The following is a 20,929-nucleotide window of genomic DNA, read 5'->3' on the forward strand; positions in this document are numbered from 1 at the left end:
AGTCCTATCATGAAAATGGGGCATTTTACTAATATTAACCTACTAAACAAATTAATAACACAATGAACTTAACTATCTACTAATAAAAAACATAAAGAACCAGTAACTTAAAGAAAGGGTAATATTTTCTGTTGGCTGATATTTCCCATGGAACATCATTGAAGTTAGGTGGTCTGATAAACTTTGTCTTCAACTCACATATAGCGTCGCAAACTGCGGTAACATGTCTAGAGATCGTCTCACCCGAATATTGGAAATCCTCCATCATCATTCTGATTGTCTCGTTTTTTCCAACGATTGTTAGAAATATCATAACTTGTTCTTCTAAACTCGTTATCCTGGTTGGTTGCAATTTGCCTTGATCGGACAAAAAATCACATAACAATGTAAAACAGTCTTTGTCCATGCGGCACTTGTCATAGATCCTCTCAGGATGATCGTTGAGTACTTCCAACATGTACTGATGACCAGTTAATACGGATGTATGTCGTAGTTCACGCCGACTTGCTTGTAACATGGCAACACCGCAAAATACAATGGCTATATCTGTCAGTATTTCTTCTTTGTCCCTCTCATTTGTAGCACGTCGTCTTCTTCCTATACGGCTAGACGACGCCATTTAAACCTACACATTTGCAAAACATTTATCAACAATTAACAATTGTTGTACTACTTAGCAAAATATAATAGTCAATATTTAATTGTAATGACAATCGAAAACAGTGTTTACACATTACAATATCACATAAATAAGTTCATACAGTAGCGTTATAAATTGTAATTGTAATGACAACTGCCAACTGACGCATACAAAATTGTTGCCAAACAATTATGAAATATAGTGTCATCTACGAATTATTTTTGGAAAATTTGTTATAATCAGTTAGCCTTTCTCCAGGGGGTTTCACAAATACTCCGCCACCGCGATTTTCATATAAGTACGGTGACACGACGATAAAACTGTGTCGGTACTTGATGCCGTCATAATGTCAATACAATTGCTCATGGAGAAAGGATCAAGGGAGCACTGGTGTTCGCTTCTTCCCCTCATCTCCGCGATCGGAAGCCCTGATCCTATGTCCGCTTTCCGCAAGCTCTCCTCAAGCTAAAAATGGCATCCCAATTGAATGTCCGCCCCCTTCTATGCCTCCATTTCTCCTCCTCCATGCCAGATGTGTTTGGCCGTTTTTCCCTGTCAAACGATCAGGATCAGTTCAAAGTCGCTATCATCCAGGGAACCGACGGGATTGGAATAACTGGAGGGCTCTCCCTGTTGGGATGTAGATGTGTACGCATATCTTCCATGGCAGTTTGCTTCTCAAATATTATTTCTAAAGCCCTTGTGGGAAGTCCCTGTGGTAAAATTGTTGCGCAAGTGGGTTTTGCTGTAAAGTTAAAGAATAATATATTAATATTATCAGTCCGAAAAAATGCATAATTTAACATGCGTGAATAATAATAGTTAAAATTATAAATTTACTTGACATATTCTTGCCAAACCTCAACGGGACACGTTGGACTTGTGACTCGATCCCACCCGAACCTCGTGTTGCAGCAATTCGCCATGCTGATAAAGTTTTGCAGCGAAAAACTTAGAGGTTAATTGGGTCACGTTGAGTCTCCTCCGCCATGTGATTGTCGTCCAACATTTCTTGGTAATCAGCTGTTTTTTGCAGTACTGTGAAGTTTGGCCCCTCAATAAAAGGACCAGAATTTGGGGTCTCTCAGCGACCAGGCCACAAATCACCCTCTAGGACAGTACGGTGAGGGACAACCAACATTGGGGCACCATACGAATCACCAACCCATTACAATATAATACACATCATACTATTAACGTAATCACTAACACATATAAAATATACCTCGTTCGACCACACTGCTTAAAGAGTCATGCAGGGGAAGTACAGCATGTCGCCAACAGGGTGTATGACAACTCCAATCTGGAAAAACGTCGAAACTTTCGCTCTGTTGCAAGTTAATCAATCCTGCGACGTCGAGAAATATGGACATCTTGCATATGAGCGTAATTTCTGTTACGATTAAAGAACGATGTCAATCTAAAACAATATACAATTAGTGAAACCGAATAAAAATTTAGTAACCAATCAAAAACGCATTATTAAGTCCAAATTAAAAGGATATTATGAAAAGAAAAAAACAGTATTAAACAAATTATTCCAAAAAAAAAATGAAAAAAATAGCTCTCGTCTGAAAACAATAGGTAACGGAAACTTACAAACTGATTTGGATACTTTCGGGTCTCTTTCCCTCTCTGAGAGTCAGTAACATCCAACCAATTAAAGGATGTGTGTACAGAAATTAAAAACCTGTCAAACAAAAAAAACTTATTAAACAATTCATCCGTATGCCAACAAAACAAAAACGCATGAAAAGGATTCTGCCTATGCCAAATAAAACAAAACAATAAAAAAAAAAAATCATTCCCGTGCCAAACAAAACAACCCAATTACAATCATTCGTGTGCCAATGCCAAATAAAGCAAAACCCATTACACATGCGTGTGCCAAATGCAATAAACAAAAACCCATTCAACAATCCTTAACGCAAAACAACATCCTCTCTACACAGATCAAACAAAACCATTCACAATCCTTAACGCAAAACATCATCCCCTTCTACACAACAACAAACCCCATTCACAATCTTCTGCCAAACAAATAAAAACGCAAAACAACATCTGAGGTGGGTTTGATCAGAGGGGTGTGGGAATTGTGACAGATCGGTGGCGGTGGGTTGGGTTGCGCAAGATCGGTGTCACATGGGTTAGTAGCGATAAATCGTGTGACGGTGGGTTGGGTTGCGAAGGATCGGGTCACGGTGGGTTGGTTTTTGATAGATCGGGTCACGTGGGTTGGTTTGCGATAGATAGGGTGATTGTGGGTTGGGTTGCGAAAGATCCGGTGACGGTGGGTTGGTTTGTGATAGATCAGGTGACGGTGGGTTGGTTTGCGATAGATCCAGTGACGATGGGTTGGGTTGCAAAAGATCTGGTGATGGTGGGTTGGTTTGCGAAAGATTGGGTCACGGTGGGTTGGGTTGCGACAGATCCGGTCACGGTGGGTTGGGTTGCGACAGATCCGATCACGGTGGGTTTATGTGTGACAGATCGGGTCACGAGGGGTTTGTGTGCGACAGATCTGGTCACGGTGGGTTTGTTTGTGATAGATCTATTTCCGGGTTCATGGTTGGGGCTCTAAGGTGGGTTCGTAGTGGGTTTGTGACAGAGGGATTTGCAGGTTCACGATGAGAAGTGAAGCACTGAAGCTGCCACTGGATACTAGAAAGTGAAATGGTGGTAATGCAAACTGGGAAGTGAAGCACTGAACCTGGTAATGGATTATCAGAAACTGAAATGGTGGTGATGGATACTGAGAAAGTGAAGCACTGAAAACAGTAATGCAAACTGAGAAGTGAAGCACGAAGCTGGTATAGTATACTGAGAATGAGAAAGTGAAATGGTGAAGATGCAGTGAAGAAAAGTGAAAAAGCAAACTGTAACGGTAAAAAAAAAATTTGTTAGGATAGTTGTCAGGATTGAATTATCAGGACAGTGTTATGTAAATAATAAAACAAACGCTATCTGTAGAATCCGGTCCAAAATATGAATAAAAATACTTAGCCAAACGCACCCTTTATTGTTTACATAACCGTTACAGTTTGCTTTTTCACTTTTCTTCACTGCTTCACCACTTCACTTTCTCATTCTCAGTATACTACACTAGCTTCGTGCTTCACTTCTCGGTTTGTATTACTGTTTTCAGTGCTTCACTTTCTTAGTATCCATCACCACCATTTCAGTTTCTGATAATCCATTGCCAGGTTCAGTGCTTCACTTCCCAGTTTGCATTACTACCATTTCACTTTCTAGTATCCAGTGGCAGCTTCAGTGCTTCACTTCTCACCGTGAACCCGCAAATCCCTCTGTCACAAACCTACATCCTAACCCAATGTGAACCCACCGTCAACCCACCACCGTGAACCTGCAAATCCCTCTATCACAAACCCACCGCAAACCCACCTCAGATCCCCAACCGTGAACCCGAAAATAGATCTGTCACAAACAAACCCACCGTGACCCGATCTTTCACACACAAACCCACCATGACCCGATCTGTCACACATAAACCCATCGTGACCCGATTTGTCGCAACGTAACCCACCATGACCCGATCTTTCGCAAACCAACCCACAGTCACCAGATCTTTGGCAACCCAACCCACCGTCACCCTATCTATCGTAAACCAACCCACCGTGACCCGATCTATCCAAAACCAACCCACAGTGACCCGATCCTTTGCAACCCAACCCATCATCACCCGATCTATCACAAACCAACCCACCGTCACCCGATCTATCGCAAACCAACCCACCGTCACCCGATCTATCGCAAACCAACCCATGTGACCCGATCTATCCAAAACCAACCCACCGTGACTCGATCCTTCGCAACCCAACCCAACCCACCGTCACCCGATCTATCGCATACCAACCTATCGTGACCCGATCTTTCGCAACCCAACCCACCGTGACCTGATCTGTCACAATCCCACACCCCCGTCTGGATCAAACACACCTCAGATGCTGTTTTGCGTTTTTTATTTGTTTGGCAATAATTGATTGTGAATGGGTTTATGTTTGATTTGTGTAGAAGGGGATGATGTTTTGCGTTAATGAATTGTGAATGGGTTTTTGTTTGATCTGTGTAGAAGAGGATGTTGTTTTGCGTTAATGGATTGTTGAATGGGTTTTTGTTTTATTTGGCATTTGGCACACGCATGTGAATGGGTTTTGCTTTTATTTGGCATTTGGCACACCCATGTGAATGGGTTTTTGTTTAATTTGGCATTTGGCACACGCATGATTGTAATTGGTTGTTTGTTTTGTTTGGCACGGGAATGATTTTTTTATTTTTTATTTGTTTTTGTTTTTGTTTTATTTGGCATAGGCATGAATCCTTTTCAATGCGTTTTTGTTTTGTTTGGCATACGGATGAATTGTTTTAATAAGTTTTTTATTTTGTTTGACAGGTTTTTAATCTCCTATACACACACCCTTTAATTGTGTTTGATGTTTATCTGTCTCAGAGAAGGGAAAGAGACCCGCAAAGTATCCAAATCTAGTTTGTAAGTTTCCGTTACCTATTTGTTTTCAAGTCATCGAGCCGCTATTTTTTTCATTTTTTTTATTGGAAATAATTTGTATTAATACTGTTTTTTTTTTCATTAATCCTTTTAATTTGGACTTTAATAATGCGTTTTGTAATTGGTTGACTCAAATATTTTATTCCGGTTTCACTAATTGATTTATTTGTTATGTAGATTCGACATTGTTCTTTAATCGTAACCAGAAATTACGCTCATATGCACATATGTCAGCATAATTTGTCTCGATGTCGCAGGATTGATTATTACTTGCAACAGAGGCGAAAGTTTCGACGTTTTTCCAGACTTGGAGTTCGTCATACACCCTGTTGGTCGACATTGTCTGTATCTGTATCTGTATCTTCCCCTGCATTGACGTCTTCAAGCAGTGTCGGATCGAACGAGGTATAATTTTATATGTGTTTAGTTGATTACGTTAACATGTGAGTATTATATTTTGTAATGTGATTGGTGATTCGTATGGTGCCCCAATGTTGGTTGTCCCTCACAATACTGTCCTTAGATGGGTGATTTTGTGGCCTGGTCCGCTGAGATGACCCACAAATTTCTGGTCCTGTTATCTGAGTGGGCCAAAACTTCACACGATACTGCAATAAAAACAGTTGATTACCAAGAAATGTTGGACGACATATCATCACTGGCTGGCAGGAGACTTAACGTGACACAATTAACCTTTAAGTTCTTTCGCCTGCGAAAACTTTATCAAACATGGCGAAAATTGTTGCAACACACGAGGTTCGGGTGGGATCAGGAGTCACAAAGTCCAACGTGTCCCATTGAGGTTTGGCAAGAATATGTCAAGATAAATTTTTATAATGTTTAACTATTATTATTCAACACCACTGTAAATGTATGCATTTTTTTTGGACTGCTAAATATTAATATATTATTCTTTTAACTTACCAGCAAAACCCAATGGCACAAAAATTTTACCAAAAGGGACTTCCACAAAAGGAACTTTATGAAATAATATTTGAGAAGCAAACTGCCACTGGAAGATATGCGTACACATCTACATCCCAACAGGTGGAGACATCCAGTTATTCCAATCACGACACAGTTACAATGGATGATAGCGACTTTGAACCTGATCCTGATCGTTTGACAGGGGAAAACGGCCAAACACATCTGGCCATGGAAGAGTGAGAAATAGGAGGCACAGAAGGGGGCCGGGACATTCAATTGTGGATGCCATTTTTAGCTTGACGGACGAGCTTGCGGAGAAGCGGACAATGGGATAGAGGGCTTCCAATCACAGTGCAGATGAGAGGGAAGAAGAGAACACCAGTGCTCCATCTGATCCTTTCTCCATGAGCAATTGTATTGACATTATGACGGTCATACAAGTACCGACACAGTTTTATCTGTCGGCTGTCACGTACTTATATGAAAATCCGAGGTGGCAGGAGATATTTGTGAAACTCCCATCGGAGGAAAAGGCTAACTGGATTCATAACAAATTTTCCAATAATTAGTAGATGACACTATATTTCATAATTGTTTGGCAACAATTTTGTATGCGTCAGTTGGCAGTTGTCATTACAATTACAATTTATAACGCTACTGTATGAACTTATTTATGTGATATTGTAATGTGTAAACACTGTTTTCGATTGTCATTACAATTAAATATTGATTGTTATATTTTGCTAAGTAGTACAACAATTGTTAATTGTTGATAAATGTTTTGCAAATGTGTAGGTTTAAATGGCGTCGTCTAGCCGTATAGGAAGAAGACGACGTGCTACATATGAGAGGGACGAAGAAGAAATACTGACAGATATAACCGTTGCATTCTGCGGTGTTGCCGCGTTAGAAGCAAGTAGGCGTGAACCACAACATACATCTGTATTAACTGGTCATCAGTAACATGTTGGAAGTACTCAACGGTCACCCTGACAGGATCTATGACAAGTGCCGCATGGACAAAGACTGTTTTACATTGTTATGTGAATTTTTGTCTGATCAAGGCAAATTGCAACCAACCAGGAGAACGAGTTTGGAAGAACAAATTATGATATTTATAACAATCGTTGGAAAAAACGAGACAATCAGAACGATGATGGAGGATTTCCAACATTCGGGTGAGACGATCTCTAGACAAGTTACCGCAGTTTGCGACGCTATATGTGAGTTGAAGACAGAGTTTATCAGACCACCTGACTTCAATGGTGTTCCATGGGAAATATCAGCCAACAGAAAATATTACCCTTTCTTTAAGGTACTGGTTCATTATGTTTGCTATTAGTAGATAGTTAAGTTCATTGTGTTATTAATTTGTTTAGTAGGTTAATATTAGTAAAATGCCCCATTTTCATGATAGGACTGTATTGGAGCCATGGATGGCACACATGTATACGCTTCGGTTCCACGTGAATTTGCCGATAGGTACCGAAATCGCAAAGGATCGATGTCACAGAATGTAATGGTTGTATGCGACTTTAACATGATGTTCACTTATGTCGTTACTGGATAGGAAGGATCTGCGCATGATTCAAGAGTTTTAAATTCAATTAGTGATGATCCTAATTCTGGATTCCCACATCCTCCCAGGTATAAGTATTTTCTTGACGTATTATAGTGTATTACCTCCACTGTTGTGGCCCTATAATTCAAATAAAATGTCTGATGTTATTACAGGGAAATACTATTTGGTTGATGCGGGTTATCCAAATAGAGATGGGTTCCTCGCCCCTCATAGGCGAGTGACTTACCATATTTCTGATCACCGTCGTAACCAAAGGGGGCCACACGAGTTGTTTAACTACAGACATGCTTCACTCCGCAATGTTATCGAGAGAACCTTTGGTATTTTGAAAAGACGGTTCCGTATTCTAAATGGAATGAACAATTAGCCGTTGGACAAACAAGGGAAGATTGTTATGGCATGTTGTGTACTTCATAATTTTATCAGAATGTACAATATGGATGACCGTATCTTCGAACAAACCAATAATAGTACCGATAATGAGCAAGTAAATTGTGATCGTCAAAATGGGGCAGAATATGGCCGAAATGGAGAAGGACTGAGTCAACCGCAACAAGNGATCGTAGATAGTGCACACCAGGCCATAACGACTGTTTACAAAAAAAAAAAAAAGTGATTTCTTGTACTTTTTTTCCTTTCTCTTTTTGATGAAATACTAACCATTGCTTCATTATTTAAGTTAGCTCCACCCAAAAACACTATCTGCACCACTAACCTATACATGGGCCATGTAATTATATTGCTTTGATGGTTGAGACTGTCGATATATATATATTATGTAATGAAGATAAAACTTTAGTCATCGTCATAGTTCATACATTGCCATAAATAAGTGGTAAGATGGATGTAATTCTGACATTCACTTAAATGATAAACTCTAATTTAAATTGACTTATTCGCTACAGTCACCCGTGAGTTGCCCTCTATATACGTCTCCAAGTAGGAGGAACCTTTAATATTCATATATTTGTAAGGAAGAGAGAGAGGGAGAGAAGCTTCAAGTATCACCGGAGAAAACTTAAGAATCAATTTTGATCCTACGTTGTTTATTCATCAGACAGACCCAAATTAGGAAAATTTAGGCATTAGCTATGAAGTTCTGTAAGAAATATCAGGAGTACATGCAAGGACAAGATGAGAAAAAACTACCTGGCCTTGGTATCAAAAACCTCAAGAAGATTCTTAAAAAGTGCAGGAGAGACTTTCAATCTCAACAACACCTTGATGGAGTTATTGACCTCCACACCTGCCCTCACCAATGTTCTGGTATCCATTTATTTTTGTTTCCTGTCCCCCCACCATTTTCTTTAGCTATTTTAGCTGTCATATGTTATCCTGAATCAAGGATTTCTTATTCATATTAACAATTGAAAATATGGGTATAACATATAATAATACTACTCGTATGAGATGAGTTGTGTTGTAGGCAGATTGAATAAAAATTAATCGAAATTTATTTTGTTGTTTGTTCATGGAAAATGCAGAATCTAATTCATAATGAATAATTTCTCAAATTCCTCTATCCGTAGTTCAATACCTTGAGGTGCTGCTTATTTTACATTTATTATTATTTTTTACTTCATTTTAAAACATTTTTGTTCATTCACACTGGTTACTCATATATCCTAATTCAACTTGATTTTTAGTGTGCGATGGCACCTTCTTCCCTTCCCTTCTCAATGAAATGTCAGCTGTAGTAGGCTGCTTTAATGAACGTGCTCAGAAATTGCTTGAGATTCATTTGGCTTCTGGCTTTTCAAAGTGCTTTATTTGGTTTAAAGGCAAGATTCAAGGGACCCATGTTGCCTTAATTCAAGAAGGCAAGGACTTGGTTAACTATGCACTAATTAATGCCATTGCAATTCGAAAGATACTGAAGAAATATGATAAGGTATATTTTATCCCATTTCGTAAAGTGGATTTAGTAAAATATAATATGTTTCTGGTTGTGATATTTAATATTAAATTTTGTATGGTGCAGGTTCACTACTCTAAGCAAGGTCAGGCCTTCAGGTCACAAGCTCAAAGTATGCATATTGAAATTCTACAGTCACCTTGGCTGTGTGAGCTTATGGCTTTCCACATCAATTTGAGGGAAACAAAAGTCAACTCAAGGAAGGCCCCTGCATTTTTTGAAGGGTGCTATCTCACATTTAGTGACAGCAAACCTTCGCTCTCTTGCGAACTCTTTGATTCTGTCAAGCTCGATATTGACTTGACTTGTTCTATTTGCTTGGTAAGTTCCTATTTCATTTTTCTAGAGAAGGTATTATGCATACACAACGCATAGAAAAATTGTGTACTATCCAAACTTCAATGAAGCACATCATCAGAAATCGTGGAAGAGCATATAGGATGAGTTTTAGAAGCTAGCTACTATTTGTTCATTACATATGCCCTCATGGTGCAAGGTCTATGTCATCATCTATTTCACTGTGAAAACTGGAAGATTTAAGGATATTTTGGCCCCCAAAAAAAAAAAAATAATAATAATAAATAAAGTAATTTGATAGAAAAAAAACAAAAAAAGAGTTAATATTGTGGTTCAAAATATTGGCCTTAAATACACTACAGAAATTGATTAGAAATAGATTTTTCATATTTTGGTCCGTTTGTATATTTACAAATGTTTTGTTGGCAGTAAGAACCAAGGTTTCTGTTTCTAACTCTGGGTTCTAGTTGTGCAATCTGGTACATCCAAGATCATCAAAATTGAAAGATATCAGACTTTGTTGTATGACAGGACATTGATAACTTTACTGTCATTTTGCTTCAGTATGCGTATTTTTCTTGGAACAGGACACAGTGTTTGATCCAGTTTCTCTGACATGCGGTCATATATTCTGCTACATGTGTGCTTGCTCTGCGGCATCGGTCACCATTGTTGATGGACTAAAGGAAGCAGATTCTAAAGAAAAATGCCCTTTGTGCCGAGAGGTAACCTTGAAGATTTGGTTCACAATTAGAATATAAATCAAGTGCTTAATTGTTTATTCTAATTAGATTGATTTTGATTTCAGGCAGGAGTATATGAAGGTGCTGTACACTTGGAAGAGCTTAGTATCCTATTAAGCAGAAGGTTTGTTTCCATTTCTATACTCTTAAATTAAAAGATAAGTCAGTTTGATGTGATTCTTGTTATTCTTAATCTATTTGATTTTGCTCATGGGAGGATTGAGGTGGCGGTTCAAGTGGAAAGAAAATTAAAACATGTTGCTAGTGTTTATGCACACCTTGCAAGTTTCTTATATCTATCATGCTTATTCTAACAGCTGCCCCGAATCCTGGGAGGAAAGGCTTCGAACAGAAAGAGTGGAAAGGATTCGGCAGACAAAGGAGCATTGGGAATTCCAGTGTCGGTCATTTGTGGGCGTCTAATTAGGCAATTCTCTCTCTTTGGTTTTAGTGCAATTTGTATATATTATTCATGTAGAAGAGCTACCCTGTTTCTGAGTTATTGGAAAAGTTTGTGATGGTGTTAGAATTACTGTCAGTCATTAAAAAAAAAAAAACTTTAATGGATTAGAATAAGTTATCTTTTTGATGCACCGGGTTTGGTCGAGTTACGCTTAAGTTTCAACTCTCCATAATTTATATTCTATAAATAGAATCGGGCAATGCCCAATGGGAGTAGTTTTCAGTGAACTTATAATTCCTATATCAATATTGCGTAAAATCTCTAGAAAAAATTGATATTTTTATACAGAAAACACATGTCAAAATCTCATTGGAAAATTTTAAATGTATAAGATGAATCCTGATACATACAGATCCTTTATCAAAATAAAACTCCTAATAAAATGCAAAACCTAATTACAATTGAAGTCCTAATTGCATTTTTATCTTGGAATTCAATGGATAACACCTATCAGAACGGCGCTCTACAATGTTCTTGAATCCACTCAGATACTTGTTGGTTAATAACACTCAAATTAATATATAGTCCTTTCTTGAATCCAAAACCACCTTTCTTTTATATTTCTTCCGCCTATACTCAGTAAAATTATCTCTACATACAATCATCATGTTCTCCGCAAAATCAGTTCGAAGAAATTTTTGCACGCTCATGAAAAAGTTAGGGTTAACTGATTCCAAGAATTCGTACAAAAAATTTGCGACTGTTGAGGGGTCCAAGAACATTCATAGTCCAAGAGGTTACATAGTAATGTACGTGGGTGAAGAGCTTAAGAGATATCAAGTTCCGCTCAAGTATCTGTCGTTGCCCAAGTTTCAAGAATTGATAATGCAGTCACAGGGGGATGATCTTGATGTTAAAGTTGACGGCCCAATTACGCTTGCTTGCACAACTGAGACTTTCGACAAATTACTCAAGTTCGCCAAGAAGTGCCAAACTGAAGGTGCTGTGTAGAAAAGTATGATTTTTTGGTTAGCCAACATCAAGATTGATCCCAAACTTCACTGCTATTTCTTTCGGGGTTGTATAATTTTGGCCCAACCAAGTAACATTGTTTGATAATCCATTACTTAGATTTGATGATTAGCATGTTCTAACTTGTTTATAATCTTTCTTATGCAATCTTATATTTTTGTTTTCAAAAACTGTACTCATATTATGAATCCATACGAAGAACAGTAACTTTAAGCAGTCATCATTCATTCTTGTTGAAATCTGTGATTAAGGATATATAATTGGGATTGAAGAATACGTTTATAGGTTTTCTTATTCAATTTTTTTTCCTTATCTAAGAAACGGTGGTGGTTGTAAAAGGATATCTAATTGGGATTGAAGAGACTAAATCCATGTAATTACCCAAAAGAATTAAGATTCTAATCATGCGAGATTGAGTTTATGTATAATTGAGATTTGTTTCCTTTGAATATCCTCTTTTATCTACAACCTAAAATGCGATCCCTATCCCAACAGATTCCCATGGTAATGGTATCTCAACAGAAGATTCTCATGATAATCTCTCCTCAACGGCAATAACGATAATGGTATCCCAACAGATTAACATGATAATTTCCCCTCACCGCTACAGCTAAATATCCCATTTCTTGGCCGTTTCTACAACTCTTCAAACCTCCTCCACAATTGACAAAACATCCCACCCAGCCTGTCAATTTGAAATTGATTTCATAGTAAAATTCCTAATATCAAAATAAATTGGAATCAATGTCTTATTTATTTATTCTTTTTAAGGTCAAAACTATAAGAAAAGAAAAAGTAACCTGGTCCAATGAGGCCCATAAGGCCATAAGAAAAGGAGAAGGTTTGGCGTGAGTGAACAAGACAAGCTTAAAAGGGTTTGAAGGGCCAGCCGTGAAGAAACGATCCGGGTCCCTTCCAATGCGTAGAAGGTGTGCTGGCTATCGTCGATTCCCACCACAACCGTTTGAACTCTTATAACATTAGAAGATATATCAATTGTTGAGCCGGGCTAGATACACCTGGCATGGAGATGGGGGTGATATACTTTTTATTTTTATATACTAATGAATTATAAGGATTTGATTAACTTGAGAGCATCTCCAATTATTTCTTTATATGACTCAAACTCTTTATATAAAGAGTTTATCTATAAATAAGAGTTCAACAGACTTTGTATCTTAAAATATAAATTAGAGAGTGAGTTTGACTCTCTACTCGCATATTTAGAGAGTCAAATTTCACTCTCTATCCTAATTTAATTAATAAACTATTTTTTCTTATATATTTATTTATTAATTCTCTCTTCCATTAAATCTCTTTCTTAAAAATAAAGAGTATCTCATTAAATTTAAGAGTCTATTGAATTTGAATAAAAATTATGTTATTTGTATTTTAAAATTAATGAAGATGCTCTTCAAAATAAAGAACACCACTGAAGTGCTCTTAAGAGCATCTCTAAAGGACTCTTTATTGATACAAACTCTTTATTAAAAGATTTTATCTATAAAAAACAGAGTCCAACAGACTCTTTATCTTAAAATAAATTAGAAGAGTGAGTTTGACTCTCTACATTTAGAGAGTCAAATTTCACTCTCTACTTAATTTTAATTAATAAACTACAATTCCTATGCATTTTATTTATTAATTCTCTCTCCATTATTCTTTTCTTAAAAATAAAGAGCATCTTCATAAATTTAAAGAGTCTACTAGATTTAATAAAAATTTTTTATTTATATTTAAATTAATGAAGATGTTTTTTATTATAAAGAATGTTTCTTCAAATAAAGAGCACATTGAAGAATACTCTTACACATTAATTTTAAATAATTAATGCCACTCTGTGTGCTCAATACTTATCTAAATATTATTAAGACATTAGAGGATATAAAAAGTATTTATTTAAATTAATTTATGATTATGTGGTTTTATATTTGAAAGCTTGGTGTTATAAATATAAATCTTATAACTATAAACTAACTAAGTAAATCTCGCCTAACTTAACATTGAATGGGATGCGTTGATCCTTATATTAGGCAGAGTAGAGAAATTAAGACGAAAGAAAACGTAAGCACATCCTAAAACATCGCCACGTGGTATCCATGAGATGTTGTTGGTGAAAGACGCACTTTTTGTTGTGGGCCAGGTCCGGTTATAATATATAGACCAGGCTTGGGCTGCCGATCAGAAGGAATGTTGTTGAGATTTTCCTTTATAAATGGCACGGTAACCACCTGTTAAGTAAAGGATTAATGGAACTTTTATATTAATATAACTAGGGCGGGCCCTGCCGCCCATTGTTTTCCAACTCTCCACTCAACCATCTTAGATCCTCCATTCCGATTGGTTTGGCAGCTTATCTTGACATATGCCTTACGTTTGTGCAATGGTCTAGTTTTGAAGTTAACTTAATTCTTTATATTATTATATATCTAAACTTTATTATAAGTATACTGTATATAGTCTTATTTACGTCTTTCTTATATTTTGATTAGAAGATTAATTAGTAGGTATTGTGAAGTGTGGGGAACATATTAATTAGAATTATTTCCCTATTTATGTAATGTGTATATAAAATTAGAACACGTAGTGATACTGATGTATATTAAAAAAGCAAAAGAAAGATTTAGGTGTCTGTTATGTATTTAAGTGAAGATTTAATCATTATCCCGCCTGCGTCTTTGTTAATAGTTGTCATATTCTTAACATTATCATATATAAATACAATGCATTTGTATTTATGTAGCCTATTCAGAATGACTTTTCTCAACTTAATTAATAATATGGTTCCTGATTGCAGAAAATTCACATGCTTTTGATATTAGCCATTAATTGGTCAATATTGAAGATGACAATACTTTCCTTTTCCCGTGATGATTTAAGTAATAACCCCCCACTAATAAATGTAATGATATCACATTCCAAGACAAAACTGATCGTAGATAGTGCACACCAGCCATAACGACTTTTTTACAAAAAAAAAAAAAAGTGATTTCTTGTATTTTTTTTTTTTCCTTTCTCTTTTGATGAAATACTAACCATTGCTTCATTATTAAATTAGCTCCACCCAAAACACTATCTCCACCACTAACCTATACATGGGCCAGGTATTATATTGCTTTGATGGTTGAGACTGTCGATATATATATATATATTAGTATGAAGATAAAACTTTAGTCATCGTCATAGTCTAACATTGCCATAAATAGTGTAAGATGGATGTAATTCTGACATTCACTTAAATGTAAACTCAATTTAAATTGCTTATTCGCTACAGTCACCCTTGAGTTGCCCTCTATATACTTCTCAAGTAGGAGGAACTTTAATATTCATATATTTGTAGGAAGGAGAGAGGAGAGAAGCTTCAAGATCACCGAGAAAACTTAAGAATCAATTTTGATCCTACGTTTTTTATTCATCAGACCCAAATTAGGAAAATTTAGGCATTAGCTATGAAGTTCTGAGAAATATCAGGAGTACATGCAAGGACAAGATGAGAAAAAACTACCTGGCCTTGGTATCAAAAACCTCAAGAAGATTCTTAAAAAGTGCAGGAGAGACTTTCAATCTCAACAACACCTTGTGGAGTTATTGACCTCCACACCTGCCCTCACCAATGTTCTGGTATCCATTTTTTGTTCCTGTCCCCCCACCATTTTCTTTAGCTATTTTAGCTGTCATATGTTATCCTGAATCAAGTTTTCTTATTCATATTAACAATTGAAATATGGGTATAACTATAATATACTACTCGTATGAGATGAGTTGTGTTTAGCAGATTGAATAAAATTAATCGAATTTATTTTGTTGTTTGTTCATGGAAAATGCAGAATCTATTCATAATGAATATTTCTCAAATTCCTCTATCCGTAGTTCAATACCTTGAGGTGCTGCTTTTTTACATTTATTATTATTTTTTACTTCATTTTAAAACATTTTTGTTCATTCACACTGGTTACTCATATATCCTAATTCAACTTGATTTTTAGTGTGCGATGGCACCTTCTTCCCTTCCCTTCTCATGAAATGTCAGCTGTAGTAGGCTGCTTTAATGAACGGGCTCAAATTGCTTGAGATCATTTGGCTTCTGGCTTTTCAAAGTGCTTTATTTGGTTTAAAGGCAAGATTCAAGGGACCCATGTTGCCTTAATTCAAGAAGGCAAGGACTTGGTTAACTATGCACTAATTAATGCCATTGCAATTCGAAAGATACTGAGAAATATGTAAGTATATTTTATCCCATTTCGTAAAGTGGATTTAGTAAAATATATTTTTCTGGTTGTGATATTTTAATATTAAATTTTGTATGGTGCAGGTTCACTACTCTAAGCAGGTCAGGCCTTCAGGTCACAAGCTCAAAGTATGCATATTGAAATTCTACAGTCACCTTGGCTGGTGAGCTTATGGCTTTCCACATCAATCATTTGAGGGAAACAAAAGTCAACTCAAGGAAGGCCCCTGCATTTTTTGAGGGTGCTATCTCACATTTAGTGCGCAAACCTTCGCTCTCTTGCGAACTCTTTGATTCTGTCAAGCTGATATTGACTTGACTTGTTCTATTTGCTGGTAAGTTCCTATTTCATTTTTCTAGAGAAGGTATTGGCATACCAACGCATAGAAAATTGTGTACTATCCAACTTCAATGAAGCACATCATCAGAAATCGTGGAAGAGCATATAGGATGAGTTTTAGAAGCTAGCTACTATTTGTTCTTTACTATGCCCTCATGGTGCAAGGTCTATGTCATCATCTATTTCACTGTGAAAACGGAAGATTTAAGGATATTTTGGCCAAAAAAAATAATATAATAATAATAGTAATTTGATAGAAAAACAAACAAAAAAAGATTTATATGTTTCACAAAATATCCATTACTAATTTAATTCAACAATCAAAAACTATATAAATTACAACTACAATTATGCATCTATCATATTTAGAGGTGGGTATTTGGGATTGGGTTCGGTCGTAGGAGATCTGGTCCCAAAACGGGACCAGGCCTAAGAAGGAGGGCCTAGGCCCTCTACTGTGCCCTCCTCCAAGGCCAAGGCCTGGCCCAAATTTTTTTAGATTTTTTTAGTTTAGTCTCATGCACAATTACTTAAAACCCTCTATAAAATTTAAAATAAACATAAATTATAAGGGTTAAAATAAAATTAAAAAAAAAAAAATTACTCACTGTTGGCAGTTGGCTATAATTTATATTATAACATTCTTTTTTTTAATCCCCCCCCTCCCCACAACTACACTATAAATAACCCAAAAATCTTTCATTTTTTCCACACCAATCAATCTCTTATTCTCTCAATCTCTCAACTCCAAATCTCCAATCAAATTCTCATTTAATTTATATTTATATTTATAATTTATTCATATTATTTATTTATATTATTCAATTTTTTTTTCTATTTTTCAATATCCTTATAATTTCATATTATTATTTCATTTCATTTCATTTTAATTATTTATTATTTTATCATAAATTTATAATGGTTTCCCCAAATGAGTTTTACGTTTCATCCACCGAAGAAATGGAAGGGTTCAATCCATTGTCAACATTTCCTCCGAAGGAAGCAGTTGCAATTCCACAACCACATTCGGTCGGGACGAAGTGTAGCCAAACACATGAGAGCTGCAAGTCAATGGGCATGGGCATAGCCCAACCCCCCGACCGTCAAAGAGGGTCGTGTCCGATGTATGGTGACACTTCATCAAATCAAAACGGCCAAAGCCAAACAGGGAGGAGGAAGAATCATGTGGGATATATAATTTTTGTGGAACCATTATTGGCGCTGAGAATGGGACTTCGACGATACGACGACACGTGGAGAAAAAGCACCCCCAAATAATGCAGTTGTCGAATACATCTTCAAGCGGATCAGGTAGACAAATTCAAACTCAACTTAATTTTAATCCACAATCTTCAACTCTTTCAACATGATAATACAATGCACATGTTGCACGAGATGAAATAACAAGATTCATAGTTGCTACGAACTCTCCCATTTGTTTATCTAAAAATCCTTATTTTATTCACATGATTAAAACTGCATTTTGTCCAACATATACCCTTGTTAGTAGAAGAATAAGTAGAAGAGATATACTAAAATTTTATAACAAAATAAATAATAAACTTAAAAACGAATTTCAAAATTTTAGGAATATATCTATTGCACTTACATCAGATATATGGGCTTGAAAACCAATTTTTTAACTGTCACGGTACATTTCTTAGATTATAATTGGGGTTTACAACAAAAATTGATAGGTTTTAAACCATTATATGAAAAACATAGTGCTGAAACTATTTATTTTACAATTCTTGAAGTTTTACAAGAATATTTATTAACTGATAGAGTTGTAGCGCTGACATTAGATAATGCAGTTGCTAACACCACAGTAATCTCTTTATTTGAAAAGAGATGGATCCACGTGGTGAAGGCAAGTTTTTTCACCAGAGATGTGTTTGCCACATCATCAATTTGATAGTTAAGTAAATTTAGATGTTTACATTCGAGATAGAGAGGGTGCGCAGGCTATCGATTTATCGTCGCCATAGCAATAAAAGATGGCAGAAGTACGTCAAATATTTTGCAGAAGATCCATCGGTTCGACCTTTAAAGTTATGTACGGACATGCCTATCCGTTGGAACTCCATGTTAGTGTATATTAGTGTATGCCCTAGAAACCATTCGTGTTGCGGTTTCAGAGCATTTTGTCTTGTCTTATATATATCATAAATAATAGAAGAAAGAGTTCTTCATTCATATATGTAAATTGCTTCCTTTATTCAGTCATGCATTTAAAATAAAGTACATATATGAATTGTCCAGATGATTCATTTAATAGGTAATGAATTATCGAAAAGGGTTTCCTACGGAACCAATATAAATTTGGGCAACTATATTGCACAGTAGGCATACCGGATGCTTCTGAAAGAATCATGAGTTGATATAAGTACGGATGACGATGATAGTCATGTCACTGGGCATTGGTATGGATAACGGTTGGTGAACTGTTTTTCGAATGTGACCGAATAACGCAAATCACTTGAAAAAGCATGTAGTCAATGATTTATCGTTTGGTTATATCATGCACGATGTAGTCCTTTGACCTGAGACATTGTAGTCAGATCCGATATGGATGCGTATGGTTCATACGGTGTATAAGTACGAGACTAATCATGTTTCGTACAATAAAGCCTATTTGGTCATGCGTTGTTCTATGCGGAAACAAACGATGGTCAAGAGGGGATCCATTGACTCGGAAATATAGGATCGGGAGTACTACTGACTCCATCCGGATTCGAGTTCCTAGACAAACATCGTAAAATATCGGAAAATTGAATCTCTGGCCAGAGTCTATTATTAGTCATACAAAAGCAAGTTTGTGATGACGAGTTCCGAACATATTGATCGACGATTCGGTAGAAGATCGAGTTTAGGATTTTGACATTCCATGAATCCATACTCGATTAGGATATCTCAATGGAGGGACTTTATCTGCATGGTACGTATGATCTGAAATGGGTTCGATGAAGTATTTCTTCATCGTGGTTTAGGGACTATGGCACATTCTAGATGTTTACCATAGTCGTTGGGCCTCCGGACGGGTTTCCGGATTCATCCAGAACCGGCTCACGGCTAATCCACGGTGGACCTACATGGTCACACCAATAGCCTTGAGAAGTTAGAGAATGATAAGAGAGAGAAATATTATCCGAAGAGGGCTAGCACCTTCCGAGGGTAATAACGGGACTTCCATAGTAATAGTTACATAGAAAACAATTTGTGACATTTTAAGGGTTAAAATGGTCAAGCAATAATTAATTATATTTAATTATTAATCTTAAAGTGTTAGATTAATGAGATGAACAAAAATAACCTTTTAATAGTTAAAGGGTAAAAGGGTAAATTTATGGGTGTGTTAATGTAACTAGTTTAGTTTACATGGGCCCTTGAATAATATTGATTATTCAAGGGTAGCATATTAAATTCGTGGGGTCCTTTTATAAAATGATTTTATTGGGCTTGGAAGTGAAAATAAATAATTACAAAATAGCCCAAGTATATATAAGTGCAAAAGATTGCATTTTTGTTCATTATTCACTTGTTCACTCAAACACAAACTAAAAGCTCTTTCTCCCTAGCCAAGGCCACTCTCTAATCCTCTCAAGGTGGTGTTAAAGTGTGGAGGTTTCTCCTTTTGAAGCTAATTTTCATCAATCCAAAGCAAGGAGTAGGTATATCTCATATCCAAGCTTTGCATGTAAACCGTTTTTTAATCATGCTTTCATTCTCCATCTCCACCACTCTCATGCATGCTGAATCTTTCACTCCACCTACTTGATTTTGGAAAAAACTTTGCCAACCATGAAACAAATTACAGATTTCGTCAACCGAAAGCACTATCCAGAGGAAGTTGTCAGCTATGATGATTGGGCGGTTTGTGAACTTGTTTATCAATTTCTTCAAATTTTTTATGATGCTACTAATCAATTAGTGGTATTTATTATCCGACTACTAATTTAGTGTTATATTTTTGCTTTAAATTGCTAAAACTTTTGCTTAATATAATAATGATTTAAGGGAAATTGTTTTAAAGATGGAAGAAAAATATGAGAATATTGGTTAGATATCCATTCTTTATGGATTAGGTTTTGTTCTAGATCCTAGGTTTAAATTACACGTAGTTAACTGTATAATTACAGAGATAAGCATTTAGGACATGATATACATCTTATTTGACTAACTTTAAACAAAAATTGGATAGCTTTTTTCTTTATATGAGAACAGGTACAATGGAAGTGGAACATTCAGGAGAGAGGATCCGGACCTTAATGTCCCTCCGTCAAGGATCGTGACGGAA

At 36.2% G+C, this 20,929-nt stretch overlaps 1 protein-coding gene and 1 pseudogene across 3 annotated transcripts; both read left to right on the forward strand.

The window, feature by feature from the left end:
• Nucleotides 1-8,537: 8,537 nt before the first annotated feature.
• LOC116139020 (probable E3 ubiquitin-protein ligase BAH1-like 1) lies at nucleotides 8,538-11,319 on the forward strand. Of its 3 annotated transcripts, XR_004129377.1 has the most exons (7): nucleotides 8,547-8,940; nucleotides 9,321-9,565; nucleotides 9,656-9,910; nucleotides 10,474-10,611; nucleotides 10,695-10,753; nucleotides 10,947-11,149; nucleotides 11,195-11,319. XR_004129377.1 is itself a non-coding variant. In XM_031424702.1 (6 exons), the coding sequence occupies exons 1-6, from the start codon at nucleotides 8,766-8,768 to the stop codon at nucleotides 11,050-11,052; spliced, it is 978 nt and encodes a 325-aa protein (XP_031280562.1). In that variant the 5' UTR covers nucleotides 8,547-8,765; the 3' UTR covers nucleotides 11,053-11,319. The 3 variants fall into 3 exon arrangements, 1 of the variants encoding a protein (XP_031280562.1); XM_031424702.1 differs by having other exon boundaries at nucleotides 10,947-11,319; XR_004129378.1 differs by lacking the exons at nucleotides 10,947-11,149; nucleotides 11,195-11,319 and having other exon boundaries at nucleotides 8,538-8,940; nucleotides 10,451-10,611.
• A 421-nt stretch (nucleotides 11,320-11,740) lies between these two features.
• Nucleotides 11,741-16,631, forward strand: LOC116139036 (annotated as a pseudogene).
• Nucleotides 16,632-20,929: the final 4,298 nt, after the last annotated feature.

This window comes from Pistacia vera, unplaced genomic scaffold (genome assembly GCF_008641045.1).
Source record: "Pistacia vera cultivar Batoury unplaced genomic scaffold, PisVer_v2 Contig346, whole genome shotgun sequence".
In the NCBI taxonomy this organism is placed as follows: domain Eukaryota; kingdom Viridiplantae; phylum Streptophyta; class Magnoliopsida; order Sapindales; family Anacardiaceae; genus Pistacia; species Pistacia vera.

Excerpts from the sequence above, each read along its gene's own strand:
- LOC116139020 (XM_031424702.1), top strand. The coding sequence starts at position 8,766 with ATGAAGTTCTGTAAGAAATATCAGGAGTACATGCAAGGACAAGATGAG. Across the intron at positions 9,566-9,655 it reads TACTGAAGAAATATGATAAG|GTTCACTACTCTAAGCAAGG; the intron begins GTATATTTTATC and ends TGTATGGTGCAG. Across the intron at positions 10,754-10,946 it reads AGTATCCTATTAAGCAGAAG|CTGCCCCGAATCCTGGGAGG; the intron begins GTTTGTTTCCAT and ends TTATTCTAACAG.